At 41.3% G+C, this 15133-nt stretch overlaps 1 protein-coding gene across 2 annotated transcripts in view; it reads right to left on the reverse strand.

Moving 5' to 3' along the window:
* The window catches only part of adamts17 (ADAM metallopeptidase with thrombospondin type 1 motif, 17), a 45722-nt gene that overhangs the window by 6662 nt on the left and 23927 nt on the right, over nucleotides 1-15133 (reverse strand). For both annotated transcript variants that reach the window (XM_036136304.1, XM_012861638.3), the window contains exons 9-18: nucleotides 11705-11845; nucleotides 11388-11538; nucleotides 10112-10213; nucleotides 9128-9273; nucleotides 8513-8682; nucleotides 7498-7625; nucleotides 5374-5494; nucleotides 2705-2785; nucleotides 2301-2458; nucleotides 1688-1847 (exon numbers count right to left, since the gene is read on the reverse strand). In XM_036136304.1, coding sequence (XP_035992197.1) covers nucleotides 1688-1847; nucleotides 2301-2458; nucleotides 2705-2785; nucleotides 5374-5494; nucleotides 7498-7625; nucleotides 8513-8682; nucleotides 9128-9273; nucleotides 10112-10213; nucleotides 11388-11538; nucleotides 11705-11845 — 1358 coding nt within the window. The remainder of the gene's footprint in view (nucleotides 1-1687; nucleotides 1848-2300; nucleotides 2459-2704; nucleotides 2786-5373; nucleotides 5495-7497; nucleotides 7626-8512; nucleotides 8683-9127; nucleotides 9274-10111; nucleotides 10214-11387; nucleotides 11539-11704; nucleotides 11846-15133) is intronic.

Here is a 15133-nt window from a genome sequence, read left to right on the forward strand (position 1 = left end):
TACCTGGCCACAAATACTACTGCAATGTACTTTTTTGTGTTTTCTTATGTTTGTTTTTATCATGTAAATCAGAATCAGAGAAGCACTCAGGGGAAAAATCTGCTGATTTACTGACACCACGCACAACTCAAAAGTCAGTAAAGTTTGGCTCACCTGAAAAAAAATCATAAAATCATATTTCACCTTAGAGTAGCCTAACACCAGGACTATTTTACCAAAGTAGTTCTAGTGGAAGACTATTTCAGGAGTTGGAGTCGGCTCTTAACGTGCCTTGACTCTCCAGAGGGAGATTTTTGGGTCTTTTTCCAGACATTGTAAAGGAAACTTCAGAAAACTCAATTATTATAATAACTGCTAGAATTAAAGATACAAATGAACGGAGGTGCACGATGACCAGATGGGTTCAACATCAACAGCATTAGTGATAGCAACAACAACTAAAAACACTTTGTGGAGCATGTTAAATTTATCTTGAACATAAATTACTAAAAAAGCATTAAAGTAGATCTGAATCTATTACATCTGTCTTATCTGGTATTACCAACTGCATTTATTTACCACTAAAGGATTGTATGTGATGGACATGTTTGTCCATCACATACAATGTAGCTCAGAATTATGAAGTCGAAGGAAAATTATAAACACATTTTCTAACATTTTTACACAAAAATCCAGACTGTGGCATGCACTTGGATACAGCCTCCTTTACTCTAATAGCCCAAACCAACATCCAGTGCAACCAACTGCCGATAAATACAGCAAATAACATCTTGACCAAGACACTCAGCAGGCAGGTCAGGGAGAAGGTTGTGGAGAAGTTTAAATCCTGAAGGGCAAGGTTAAAAAACAATATCACATCTTCCAGGAGAACAACCCATCATCCAATCATGGAAAGATTGTGGCAGCGCTGCAAACCTGACGACACATGGTGGTTCGCCTGAGCTGACGGGGCAAGAAAGGACAGCAACTGTTAGTTAAGCTCGCCACAAATCTGGCCTTCATAGAGTGGCAAGAAGCAAGCCACTGCTGGCAAAGCCAAAAGACGTCCGCTTTACAGTCCCAAGTAGAGAATGCAACAAACATGTGGAGGATGGTGCTCTAGTCAGATAGGAACTAAATCCAACAATGCTGTCTACATGCACAACTATATTTATGCTGGGAAAATCATTTGGGGACGTCACCCTGGATCTCCACTGTGAAACATGGAGGAACGGCATCATGCTGTGGGACGGCTGGTCTTCAGCAAGGCCGGGGAAGCTGGTCAGAGTTGGTGGGAAGATAAATAAAGCTTAATACAGAGTCATCCTGGGTCAGAACCTACTACTGGTTGCAAAGACTTGATACTGTGGTGGAAGTTTACCTTCAAATAGGACAACGTCTCTAAACACACAAAGAGAGCTACAATGAAATAGTTTAGATCAAAACATCTTCCAGTGGCAGAATACCCCTGCCAGACTCCAGATGTGTCCAGCCTGACGGCATTTAAGATCTTTTGTGAATGAAAACGGGCAAAAACTTCTGTCCCCAGATGTTCAGAGCTGGACAATTCATACATACAACTAAAAAGCTGGAATTGCAGTGAAAGATGTTGAACGGAGGTTGGAGGTTTTATCATGACAGAATGTGAAAGAACATCAGGGGGTATGAATACTTTGCCTGGTTATTGTTAATAATGTAGAACTCTCACCTCCTCCACACTGGACAGAACAGTTCTGCCAGCTGCTGTGAGCCCAGATGTAGAGGTAGCCCGGTTGTGTCTGTTTCTCACTGCTCCGGTCCTGACTGGTGTTCAGAGGTATGGTGTACTCATAGTGGATTCCATAGCTCTGGTCATGAAAGAGCAGCACCTGAGATGACAGCAACGAAATCAACCGAGAAGTCACATCTAAAGCTTTTTAAACTCATTCTCCTCACATCCCTTTTCTGGACCACCAGATGTTCTGTTGCACCTTCACAGCCTAACCTTAACATCAAAATCCTAGCATTATTTAGCTTAGTTATTAATCCTCATATATCTCCTGTTGATCTGTTTCAGCCAGCTGTTGATCAATGGTTAGACATTGATACTTAAAATCAATGGTTAGAAATTTTACATCTAATCATTTAAGGTTAGAGTAGTCTCTAAACTCAGTTGGAGAAATTCATACTTAACAAGAAGAACAAAACAAGAGACAGTGTTAAACGTTTTCTTCATATTTAGTGGAAAGGTAGTTTTTCCAAAAATCTTCTTTGACTAAATACAGACACTAAAAGCATATTTTTGTCACTAGTCATGTATGAACTGCCCACTGGCTGGTTACCATTAGGTGTAGGGGCGTTTTCGTGGGTCCTTTGGCAGAAATCTTCTCCCACAGTCCTCTTCTAACATAGCGCACCGTGGTCCCAGCCAGCTCAAAGTCCCCTGGAAGTTCAATCTTCCAGTCGCTGTTGATGGATCTCTTGCTGGAGTCTTTAAGAGCTATAAGGAAATTACAGACTGGCTCAGCTGAATGAGATATAGTTCCCATTTACACATTAAATCTGTATTTGGCACCCATTCCATCTATAAATCTTTAAATGAACACAGATTTGCTCCTTTCTAAAACAGCAACCTAAGAATGGGAATTATTTCTCTTTAAACCTCTGCGGGTTTTATATAGTTCTGGTATGAATTTGGCTCACATTTGCCGGGAACTTATTAACAGCCAGTTAAAGAGATTATTACCCAGAAAACTCTGTAGAGGCTTGTCCTCCATGACTTTGATCCTCCATGCTCCTGCAGGGATCACCACAGCCTCAATGTAGCCTGGCAGACACAGAAGGAGAAACACACTGAGGAACGCGCAGACGCTGACAGATGGGAACGGCCCAGTGCAGTCAAACTTTTTAACTGTAATTTAAACTGAGATTACTGATTCCTTAAAGTGGTTTATTGAAAGAAATTAATTAAAGGAAAAAAAGTTGTCAGAGGTTTATATAAGGATTTCTTTAAAAAGATTTTTCTACACATGTAAAAGACACTAAATAGTCAGATGGCAACATGGCTTCAGCAAAATGTAACATTTTTCACATTCTGGGATGTTGTGTCCACTTCTTGTCCTCTCAACCACCATCTAGTCTGTGGAGGGGTGACTGGCGGCCCCCAGGCCGTGTATGGCCCATGCCCTCACTTTTAGATTCATTTTTGAAAATTATAACAATGTATAAAAATACAACAGTGAGTTGGTTGTGAGGGTCCACTGGCCAGATGACAGGGTCTTCTTTACCAGTGAAAATGAGACAGTGAACCGTGTCTAAAAGCAGAGACCTGTGTGTTTAGTCTACTCAGAGACACTATCAGCTGCGAGTTTAACTCCAGTAGGTGCGCCAGTAGGTGGCGCACTCGCCAGCTCTTTTTCCAACCTTCAGTTGCATTGTTTGACAGCTGGTTGCCAGGTCATTTTGTTAGCATTAGCAAACATTTAACTTAACTGTGCAGAAGGAAAGTCCCAAGTGGTCCACCGCAGACAGTGTTGTTGAGGATGGTGAGTGGAGGCACTTCAGAAGCTCATCATCTCTCTAGTCTTGAGCAGATGTAGCTCACAACAGTTCTTTCCGCACCAGTGGACCTTCTGTCTGTATGCAAACTGGTCATTTTCCTGGATCAGGCAAACAAACTGGGCGCCACCTGCGAACTTCAGGAGTTTCACACATGGGTCCGCTGTGGTTCGGTCATTTGCATACAAAGAGAAGAGGAGTGAGGAGAGAAGACCTGCTGCCATCATTCAGGAAGCTGGTGATCCACTAACAGATGGAGGCCAGCGCTGTGAGCTGGGCCAGTTCTGGTGGAGAATGTCTGAGTAGAAGGCTGAGCTGGAGACCGCAAACAGGATTCATGGGTGTACGTCCCTGGTTGGTGGAGGTGGTGCAGGATGAAAGGTAGTCCCTAGTTGACTGCATCATCTGTCGACCTCTTTGCCAGTGAGCAAACTGTAGGGGGTCCAGAAGGGGTCATGTAATCTACAGGGCAACAGACCTGTAGCTATAGGAGGGGGGGGGGGGGGGGGGTATTCACTGGATGGGGTGGTTGCTCAGTATGAGGGATTGCTGCAAAGCCATCAACAATGCAGACGACTGTCCACTGTGGCTCTACGCTCTTTGTCAAAACTTGATGCAACCTGCTGGGTTTCATTAGATAAAGAACCTTTTCACCAATCTGTATAATCTGATTGAATTTGACTTTGTAAAGTGCCTTGAGATGACATGTGTTGTGAATTGGTGGTTGTACACCAAATTTAGCAGGGGGGTCCAGGTGGAACCAGTGTTTTTTTTCATGGGGGCACAGAACAAAAGATTTCATTGTTTAATATATTTAGAAGCCAAAGAGCCAACTGTGGCTCTGGAACTGCGGGTTGCAGACCCCTGATCCTGTCTCAATACGGCTGGAGGTAAACGTGAAACAGCTTAATTTTTAAATCATTGTTATAGTAAAACTGTAAAGGTAAAAAATACAATCGTTCCAAGTGACAGTTACAGTATCTTTGTCAGCATATATCATTGTAAGAAATGTATTTAATATTATGTCTTTAGTACAGCAGCCATAACAAGAGCCAGGGCCAGTTCTACAGGGCACAGGCCCCTGTTGGCCCCTCTTTAGAACTGCCCCTGATTGCTGCTATGTAAATAAAACTGAATTGAATAATAACTTTTATTATTGCTTGAGTTAATTTTTGTGGTTCTTCATGTTCAGGTAGGTACTTCAGAGTTTTGTTTGAAAAGAGAAAACGCGTTTGGTGTGAATGCACCTTTAAATAAGAAAAATGTAAATGAGCGTCATCACATGACTTTAGTTCTCTGAGGCTTTAGTTCATGCAGAGCCTCCCTAAAGTCTGGCAACCGGAATCATGTTGTGGTCTAAACTCTAGGAGTAGGATTAATCTTGATATGCTTAGTGTTAATTTCAGTTAAAACAGATGGTTGTCCAGTTTATGTCAAGTCATATTATGCAGGAGGGACACTTTATCACTTCTGGTAAAGTCTTGGGTCCCTCAAAATGAGATGGAAAATCTCCTGGACCTACAACCCTGCCACAACCTGATTCCAGGTAAGCTAGAGACAATGGATGGATAGATATGCTTGTTTCAAAGCACAGATTATTCTGAAGACTAGTCTTACTCTGGCTGTTGGCAAACATTAGCCTGTTACATGATTTCTAAAGCCCACAGGAGCAAAGTGAAGTGGGTAAGGGCAGATCATGCTCTGCCATCTGTTCCATATGCATTAGCTTAGAACCTCCTTTCTACTGGTCACAAAAAATCCTTTAAACAGTTTTTTTTCTTGTAGTATTGGCCATGGCTGACTATCTGTCCTCTAAATGAAGATAAGACAGTTGGATACTGAAACAGACACACCTACCCATTCCCTTGGTGTGGTTGAAGTCTCCTTTCACAATCTTACAAGAGTCCCCATTTCCATTGCAGACGCCACAAGCATCTTCCTTTGCTGAGGAGCCAATGATGCCGTCACAGCCTATTTTCTGTGCATAGGAATAAAAGAGACCAACAGTGAAAAGGCGAGCTTAGGCTCCAATAGTAAAGCGTGATTTCAGCTACGTTGACTGATACATGTGTGAATGACCCAGACAGCCTAAAGAGTGGACCGTCTTTGGAGCTTTGTCACAAAACCAGATTTTACAAAGACGTAGCACAGGAAACCCAATAATTTGTAATTCTGCATTTTAGTGCTGTGAGATCCATCCGCTCGTGAATGTAGCTCCGTATTTATATTGAATTTTTTTTAAATAGCTTTTATCTTTTCCATCTACTTCTAGTAGTGTGTGTATGTTGCTGTATTTTCGCCTTTCCGAACCTCAACATGGAACTAGGCGTTTTGTGGTCAATTTTGCCACGCATCTTATTTTATATGTAATGTGTTTTCGGAGACAATGGAGGGCAACGTGCCACCACTGTTTGTACCAGAGATCATCTGCTAGCTCTTACTAGCAATCCAGCCACAGCAGCAACAGCTCGGACAAAAAATCCCTCAGGGAACATACACTGATGTTGAGATAGTGGATTCTTCTAAGTACCTGGGTGTTCACCTGCTCAATAAACTGGACTGAAGTCACAGCAGAGATGCTCTTTACAGGAAGTGTGAGAGCAGACTCCACCTGCTGAGGAGGCTGAGGTCTTCAGGACTGGAAGGAGCGCTCCTGAAGACCTTCTTTACCTCTGTGGTGGCATCAGCCATCTCCTATGGTGGGGTTTGTTAGAGCAGCAGCTTATCTGCAGCTGAGAGGAAGTAGCTGGATAAACTCATTAGGAGGACCAGCTCTGTCCTGGGATGTCCTCTGGACCCGGTGCAGGTGGTGAAGATATGATCATGGACAATATCCCCCACAACTTTAATCATATGTAAGGCGCGCCGGATAATAAGCCGCACCATACATTTTTGAGAAAATTTAAGGATTTTAAGTGCGCCTTACAGTCCGAAAAATACGGTACTCAAATAAACGTGCTCTCCATGGAATGCTTTATTTAATTGCAGCTGTGAGGTTGCAAGTTCGCCCTGGTCCTGCCACCCAGAAGTTAGTTTCTCCTAACTGTTGCCTGCTGATGTGGTTTTAAGGCTCTGACTGGACTCCCTCTGGGCTCACAAGAATGTGTGTGACCTCCTTTAACAAAATAAGACCACCCTTATTGCTATGTAAGAACTGATGTGTCTCAGTGCTTTTTGAAGTTAGTAGTTTCTCTTTCTCTTTTGTCAGAAAGGAGTGTTCTCATACTTGTAATCAGAAGCCATTTGTTCTCTATCTTCCCAATCTCAAAAAGATAAAGGCACAGTCATGACTAAATTATCCAAAGTTAAAAGTGAACTTTTAACTGCTTTGACCCACAGTCAGTCGAGGCAGAGGACTTTTCATACTGAGCCTGGTTCTGCTGGAGGCTTTTCCTTCCCATTAAAGGTGAATTTTCCTCTCCACTGTCACTTCATGCTTGCTCGTCAGTATGAGGGATTGCTGTAAAGCCATGGACGATGCAGACGACTGTCCAGTGTGGTTTTACACTTTTTCATGAGGAGTGAATTCTGCTTGTCAAGACTCGATGCAATCTGCTGGGTTTCCTTAGATAGGAAACGTTTTGACCAATCTATCTGATTTGATTGAATTTGACTTTGTACAGTGCCTTGAGATGACGTGTATCATGAATTGGCGCTATATAAATAATATTAAATTGAATTGAATATTTTTATTTGTTTTTTACCAGATTTGCTCTGCAAGAGGTCTGAATGTCTGGTACATTATTTCTGCAAAGCATCATGGGATATGTGAATTTATTGCATAGCATAGCAAAGTCCTCCTCATCAGCACAAACTAGACTACTGAGGTGCCTTCCTCCATAACTGCACCTTTTATTTTTATCTTTTGATGCCCACTGCATGGGACACCCATACAAAACTCACTTGTCCCTCCTGTGATGTCCTTGAAAAAGTCTAAGGACTGAGTGAATATTATAAATAAATGGGTGTGTGCATGCATACCTTACAGCTCCCTTTAATACAGAGATCAGACTCATATGGTCCACAAGGAGTGCCATCAATCACTTTGTCAGCCATCAGGACCGGGACATCGTGGCCCACAGGGCTGCAGAACAACATACATGGCTTTTCTGCTCATCCACACACACACAGACACACACCGCCCAAATTTAGCAGGAAAAATAAAAGATAAAACTGCAAATGTTAATCCTAGACTACTTTGCAATTAATAAAAAGAAAATTGCAGTAAATGAAAACTAAAAGACAGTATATGCTATGCTAAATATTGATTTTAAGGATCGCACGTAGGTAAATAACAGCAATCAAACCTAGGAGGTTTATTAGGTGACCCATTCCTTTTGATCTTTTAGTTTCAGTTTTTACAATGAACACATGACAATACATTTCCTAGAAGTTACAAGCACACCCTTCTTCTGTTTCTTCATACCATCAGAAATGTTGTTACTTTAGCAAACAGCTAAATTGAAAACTTCGGGAATCATTTTTACCAGACACTGTGAACCACTTTTGTCAAGTTTGTTAGGGTGCGTTCAAACCGAATGCATTTTTGGCGACTGGAGCGACCGATTTACACGTTATCCCTATGTACAGATGCAACACAGGAGTGAATTTCAAGCTGTGGAGGCACGAAGCCAGAGCAACACGACACCTGCGATGGATACAAAGCAACAGTTGCTGGAGTTAAAAAAGCTGAACTTTTGTGTCTTCTCGCGCTGCGACAACCAATCAGGAGCTGGATGTGGCTGTGAGGATTGCCAGATGGGCAAAAGCCTGCAAATGTGGCGACTTTGTCACTTAAAAACGCGTTGGGTGTGAATGCACCTTTAAATAAAAAAATTATAAATGAGCGTCATCATATTACTTTAGTTTTCTGAGGCCTGCAGGCTTTAGTTCATGCAGAGCCTCCCTAAAGTCCTGCAACAGGAATCGTGGTCTAAACTCTGACTTAAAGAGATAAGCCTTAAAGAGATAAGAGGTGTGTGTGTTTGTGTCTCACCATCATTAACAATAGCAGTGAGGAGCCTGCCCTTTCTTTTGGTGCCATGTTGGTCATACGACAGACACTGCAGGTCTCGGAAACTTGGGGCCCCTTTGGGACATGGCTGGCCTTGACAAGCCTTGTGCTCCACGCTGGCTTCTGGACAGTGCCGTCCATCTGGACCAGGCCTGTACATGCATACATGCACACAGAAGAAGGCACAGAGTGCATTTAATCAATGAATTGACTAAAGGTCATTGCTTTGCTAAGTGTTGCATGCTTTTAATCTCATGGTTAAAAGCATGAGATGACATGTTTCATGATTTGGCGCTATATAAATAAAATTGAATTAAATTGAATGGTGCATGAATTGAATTGAATTGAATGGTGCATGTGTATTTTAATTCTAGGAATTTAAAATATTTCTCTATTTAATATCTAATTGTCACTGTTTGTTTCTGCATCTCTTTCAGGATACTGGTAAAAATAAACATTCCCTATTCCCCTAAAACTGAGGCTTGAACACCAAAAATGGTCCATTTTAGGGAACATCTGTTTCATCTTAAACCAAATCCTCATGTCTTTGTCTTCTGTCAGTTGGTAACTGTATAAAACACAGACAAGGTAACATACGGCGGGTTGTCACACTTCCTCTGTCTGAACTGGACTCCAGTACCACAGGTCCGACTGCACACGCTCCACGGACTCCAAGGACTCCAGTCTCCATCCACATGTTGAGGAATGGGTGCCTTACTGACGCATTGTCCTCCTCTGCACCACTAATGCAGCGAAATATTAAAACTTTACAAATGTGCGGCTGTCAGAAATAACTAGGGCTGCACAATTAATCGCATTTGCAATATAATCACAATTTTAGAAAATGCAATTTCCAAATCGCAGAGGTCTGCAATTTTTGGTTATGTAACAATTAGTGAATCAGACGCGTTCTTTAGGTGTCGGTAATATGTTTAAAGTGGGTTTGCCTCCAGAACAGTTTCAGTAGTGAGATAATCTAATTTTATTACTTGTTTTAGAGTTTATATAATCATACTCTTTTACCAGAAACTTTTAGGAATCTCACCATAGCATTAAGTTTAATACATAGACTTGCACTTTATGTTCAACAAGGATCATTGTCCAAATCAATTAAAAGCTGTTCTCTTGAATAATATTCAAATTAATAAAAACATTAAAAGTTCTTGTTTTAAATAGTCCATGTTTACAAACATCTTTATCTAGAGGCCATTTTTGTTGCTTGTAGTTAATGCAGAGAAAAGTCTAAATCAAATTGCAATTTTGGTTGAAATATATCATAGGCAGAACGCAATCGTTTCTGCTCCGAGTTGAGACGCAGTGGCTCTTTTAGCACCTAATCTGCACAGCAATGACACAGATTGATTTGTTCAAGTTGTTCAAGTATATGTTTAAAAAGACATGATAAATTAAACTGAAAAAAAAATAATTGCATTAAATCACAATATTAAGATTAAAAAATCACAATTAGATTTCTAGACAGCCCTAGAAATAACACAACATTGCACATCCTCAGTAAAAGTATTGCTGCTGCGGTAAAAGGTGGAAAAAAGAGGAATATTACATGGATTTCTAAAATCATACCTTGTCGGTTCCACACTCTGTTCCTTCCAAAGGAGGATCTAGTTTTGTCTTACATGATGGATCCCCATCTACTAAACACCACAGACCAGCACACATGAGATGCTGGAAAACCATCAGAGACACAGGAGACAGAGAAAGGGGGTTATAGTCAGACATTAAAGGGTCAAAGATTGGCCAACATTAATTTCTATTTCATGTCTATTGTTTTTAAAATAAATTTGCCCCACATGGCCTTACAAAGGATTGTTTTAAAGGTCGCAATAGAAATGCTATACAGTGCTATATATGTCAACATATATTTATAATTGAATCAATGCAATCATTAATAAAAGCTCTAACCACACATGATAAATATTCATTAATATTCAGAATTTCTGACCCTTAATTGCCAGTTTTAGCAAGTAAAGATTCTTCTTTCTATTTAAAAAAAACAGATATTCGTTCCACAAAAAGCTATTTTTTTCCCATTTATGCACATTTTTACAGGATACATGAAAACATGTTTTCGCCTATTGAAAAAAAGTAGAGAACATGACATTTTGAGGGAATTTCATCCAACTATATTAACCCACATATGTTTATATTATTCCTCCATCATCTATACCCGCTTGTCCTGGGAGGGTCACATGGTGGGGCAGGGTTGGTGTCTACTTTCAGTGGTCATTAAGCAAGGCGGGGTACACCCTCACTGCAAAAACGGAACTAAAAATAAGTAAAATGTTCTTAAAATTAGTGCACTTGTCCTTGATTTGAGCAGGTTAATAAGATGATTCGCCAATGGAATAAGATTTTTGCACTTAAAATAGGAACAACTCATCTCCATCATCTTATTTCAAGTCCAGGATGTATAATGATCTTATTTTAGGGGTCAAAATACTCATTCCACTGGCAAATAATCCTATTTACCTGGTCAAATCAAGGACAAATACACTAACTTTAAGAACATTTTACTTATTTTTAGATCCATTTTTGCAGTGCTGAACAGGTTTCCACTCCATCACAGGACAACACAGAGACACACAGGACAAACAACCATGCACACACACACACTCACACCTGGGGGCAATTGAAAGAGACCCCATAATCTAACAATCGTGTTTCTGTACTATGGGAGCACGCCAGAGTACCAGAGGGGAAAACAGGACATGCACAGCGAGGAAATGCAAACTCCACACAGGAATTTGAGTCTGGAATTTGAACCCTCAACCTTCTATATAACAATAATGTTACATAGAACATAGCTGTAAATAAAGGAGGAATGAACTGGATGCTGTACCTCCATGTCTGTGCAGAAAGTAGCGTTGACTCCAAAGAGGATCTGGCACTGTTCGTCCACACTATAGTGCATCCCTGGAAGCTTGGGAGGCAGGCGGATCCAGTAACGCCTCCTAGGGTCCGTGTAACGTAGACAGATACTGGCGCCAGATCTGTTTGAGTGAAAACTAATTATTATATAAAGAATAATATCCAGAATATAAATGGATTACACTTTAAACGTAATTATCATTGTTTGGTTTTGTATGATTGTTGTGAGTGGTGCACCAGTCTTTCATGTCACTAGTGTGAGACACTATACTGCTGAGCTGTTCTTACCTGAGAAAGTTCTGCAGGTCGCTGCGGCTGCAGGATGACCATGACAGGTTGCTTGGGTTTCTGCCTTTCACCCATTCGCCAGACATAATGTGGGAGTGGCTAGTGCAGTTAGCATGGTCGTCATCATGGCTCATTCCCATGCTGAGGGGAAGCCATCAATGCATCACCGGGGATTTAAACAGTTTGTACACCTGTAATATTCTCACACTTTATTAGATATGTTTCTAATACATTCAAATTGATACCCACTTCAGTTTTTAACAACCATTATCTTGCTGCCTAATTTCTTTAAACTGCATTTTTTGCACTGATCTTCACGAACAACAGTTTTATTCTCTTTGATTTCTTCATGGTTCTTTCCTTTTTTCAGTTTTTATCCCGTTTTCCTTTTGCTGGATAGCCCAGCAGCATTCCTGCCAATGTTCCACTTAATTAATTGGTTCCCTGAGACACCTGAATGTCTCATCAGTTTTACAGATGCGTACTTTGTAACAGAAACAGTCTATTGAGCATGTTCAGGAATGAATGGAATATGTTATTAAAACATGCATTTGAATCACATCCTAACCCGAGTGTTACTGTCTCTCCTAAATCCTGCAGAAGCAGTAAGAGAGAGCTTAGTTCTCAGTTTGTTTTTTTGTTAATATCCACGCTGTGGAACCTTTTGTGGGGTTGTTTCATGCTTTAGTAGGAGGATGCCATGTGATGTTTAAGACAACAATGAGATTCACTTTTTAACAAGTTCTTCTAATGTGGACAATATCTGTGCTTTTCCATGTGATTGACACATTTAATAAAGGCCTTTGTGGGTGCGTCGAGGAAGCAGTGTTGTCAGATCTTGGGAGAGAAACAAGCAACCAGCTCTATGAAAAGAAGCCCAACAGGCCATAACCAGGAGAGGACAAACTACCTGCCACTCATGTTGTGCTTTCTTGCAAGAAGCTGGGAGATAATCACTCAGACTTGGCAACACTGAGAGGAAGGATTGTCAAGGAGTGTGGTGTGCTGCACAACCTGGCACAGCGGCATGGCAACAATCTCCCTCCTGGCCTTTCTCCTCCTCAGAATGATGGCCTTTACCCCGAACAAGACGAGGGTCAACACAGAACACGGCTAGAAAGGATGCCATGTGAGTTCTTTTAATGTGTTGGACATGTCAGACATAATGTCAAACAAATTGTTCAGTACTGTTTTAATTTCTTTATTTCAATCAATCAACTGTTCCTCTCTGATTATGCAGAACAGCAGTCGTCAGCATCTGTCCTAACAGTCCAATGGGCTTAGGGCTAATTAAAAAAATAATTAGTACAGTATTGAGTAACTTGTGTGAGGTTAAGTCAGACATGTCAACCACGTTAATAGTGAACCTTATTGCTGTCTCAACCGACATCCTCACGGAGCCATGCTCCATATTGAAATTGTGAGGAGGAGGGAGATGGATGCCAGGTTGTGCAGCACACCTTACCGTTTGACCATCTTGCAAACCGTCCTTGGAGGATATAAGCGTTTCCTTCCCCCAACGCGTCCAAACACAGCAACCAGCATTTCAAGAGGCCAATGACATTCTTCACTGTTGAGCGTGCGCGGGTGTGACCACCTCCTCGGGGTCTGGGGGACTATGGAGCAGGTTAGGAGCAGCACCACTGTCCACTATAGGTCATAGCGCAATGCAATGCTCCAGAGAGTCTAAATCGACATATTAGCCAGTCATCATCATGGGCCAGGGAATCTTGGCGATCCCTCCTAATTCTCCCATTTGTTATGTTGTCCAGCGGTGCCGCATCCACGGCACAGTGTTACGCACAGGTGTCACTACAGGATTCATATGTCTGCAACAATCGATGCGATTAGCTCGCACCTTGTCACAGTGGTACACGTCACCCTGGTGATCATCAAGGAGAGGAATGTGATGGTAGGAAACCCTGGTGAAATGGTTTCTGGACTTTGATTTAAGATTCAAGTTGGCTTACAGGCCTTTCTTAATTAACGTGAAAGGTACTGATGTATAGTTATGGCTCACCAGTGCAAGCAGGACTAACACCACAGTTTTGAATGTTTATGATAAAGTCAGTCTATGATTAACGTTTTATATGGAGTGTAAGAGGAACCATGAAGCAGTCTGGTTGCAGTTCCCCACCTCACCATCTGTGTCACTAGTTTCCCCCGTTTCCAAAATGAGCATATGCATGGGTTTTTCTTTATAGATCACTGTCTTTGCATGGAAAGTTGTGTATGCATGTTTTAGTCCCTGTTTCTCCATTTACAAAGAGACCCCTGATCATTTAAATATGTTCTGCCAAACCCAAGACTTGAAAGGTGAGCTTTTTCATCATGAGCTTATAAAAAGTTAAAATGTTTGTGAAGCCTTTGACAGAATATATTTAACAAACCCCTAAAATGCATGCTACAACTGTTGTTAGATAAAAAATATCTAGAGGGATCATATTTCTCCAATTTTAGCTTCCCTTCATTGGCTTCCTGTTAAATCAAGAATAGAATTTAAAATTCTTCTTCTAACGTATAAAGCCCTTAATAATCAAGCTCCATCATATATCAGAGCTCTGATTACCCCGTATGTTCCTAACAGAGCACTTCGCTCTCAGGCTGCAGGCCTGCTGGTGGTTCCTAGAGTCTCTAAAAGTAGAATGGGAGGCAGATCCTTTAGCTATCAGGCTCCTCTCCTGTGGAACCAACTCCCAGTTTTGGTCCGTGAGGCAGACACCCTGTCTACTTTTAAGACTAATCTTAAAACCTTCCCTTTTTGACAAAGCTTATAACTAGAGTGGCTCATGTTACCCTGAGCTACTTCTATAGTTGTGCTGTGATAGGCCTAGGCTACTGGAGGACATCAGGGCCTATTTCTCTCACTCTGCTAAGTTCTACTTTTCTCCAATTTGAATTGTTTGTTGTCATTTCAGCTTTTAACTTTTTGCTCTCTCTCGTTTTTCTTCATAGTAGGTACACCTGGTCTGGCGTTCTGTTAGCCGTGACATCATCCAGGGAAGACAGATCACCTGCTATTACCATCTAGAACAGATTACTGGATCAATGTGTGCTTCTGTGCTTTTTTGTCTGTCTTGTTGTGTCTCTGCTCTGTCTTCTGTAACCCCAACCGGTTCTGCTGGAGGTTTTCCTTCCCGTTAATGGGGAGTTTTTCTTTCTGCTGTCGCTTCATCCTTGCTTGGTATGAGGGATTGCTGCAAAGTCATGGACAATGCAGACGACTCTCCCTGTAGCTCTACGCTCTTTCAGGAGGAGTGAATGCTGCTTGTCAAGACTTTGATGCAATGAACTGGGTTCCCTTAGATAGGATTTTTTATTTTACCAATGTGTATAATCTGACCCAATCTGTATTATCTGATTGAATTTGATTTTGCGAAGTGCCTTGAGATGACATGTTTCACGAATTGGAGCTATATAAATAAAATT

Source organism: Fundulus heteroclitus, chromosome 4 (assembly GCF_011125445.2).
Source record: "Fundulus heteroclitus isolate FHET01 chromosome 4, MU-UCD_Fhet_4.1, whole genome shotgun sequence".
In the NCBI taxonomy this organism is placed as follows: domain Eukaryota; kingdom Metazoa; phylum Chordata; class Actinopteri; order Cyprinodontiformes; family Fundulidae; genus Fundulus; species Fundulus heteroclitus.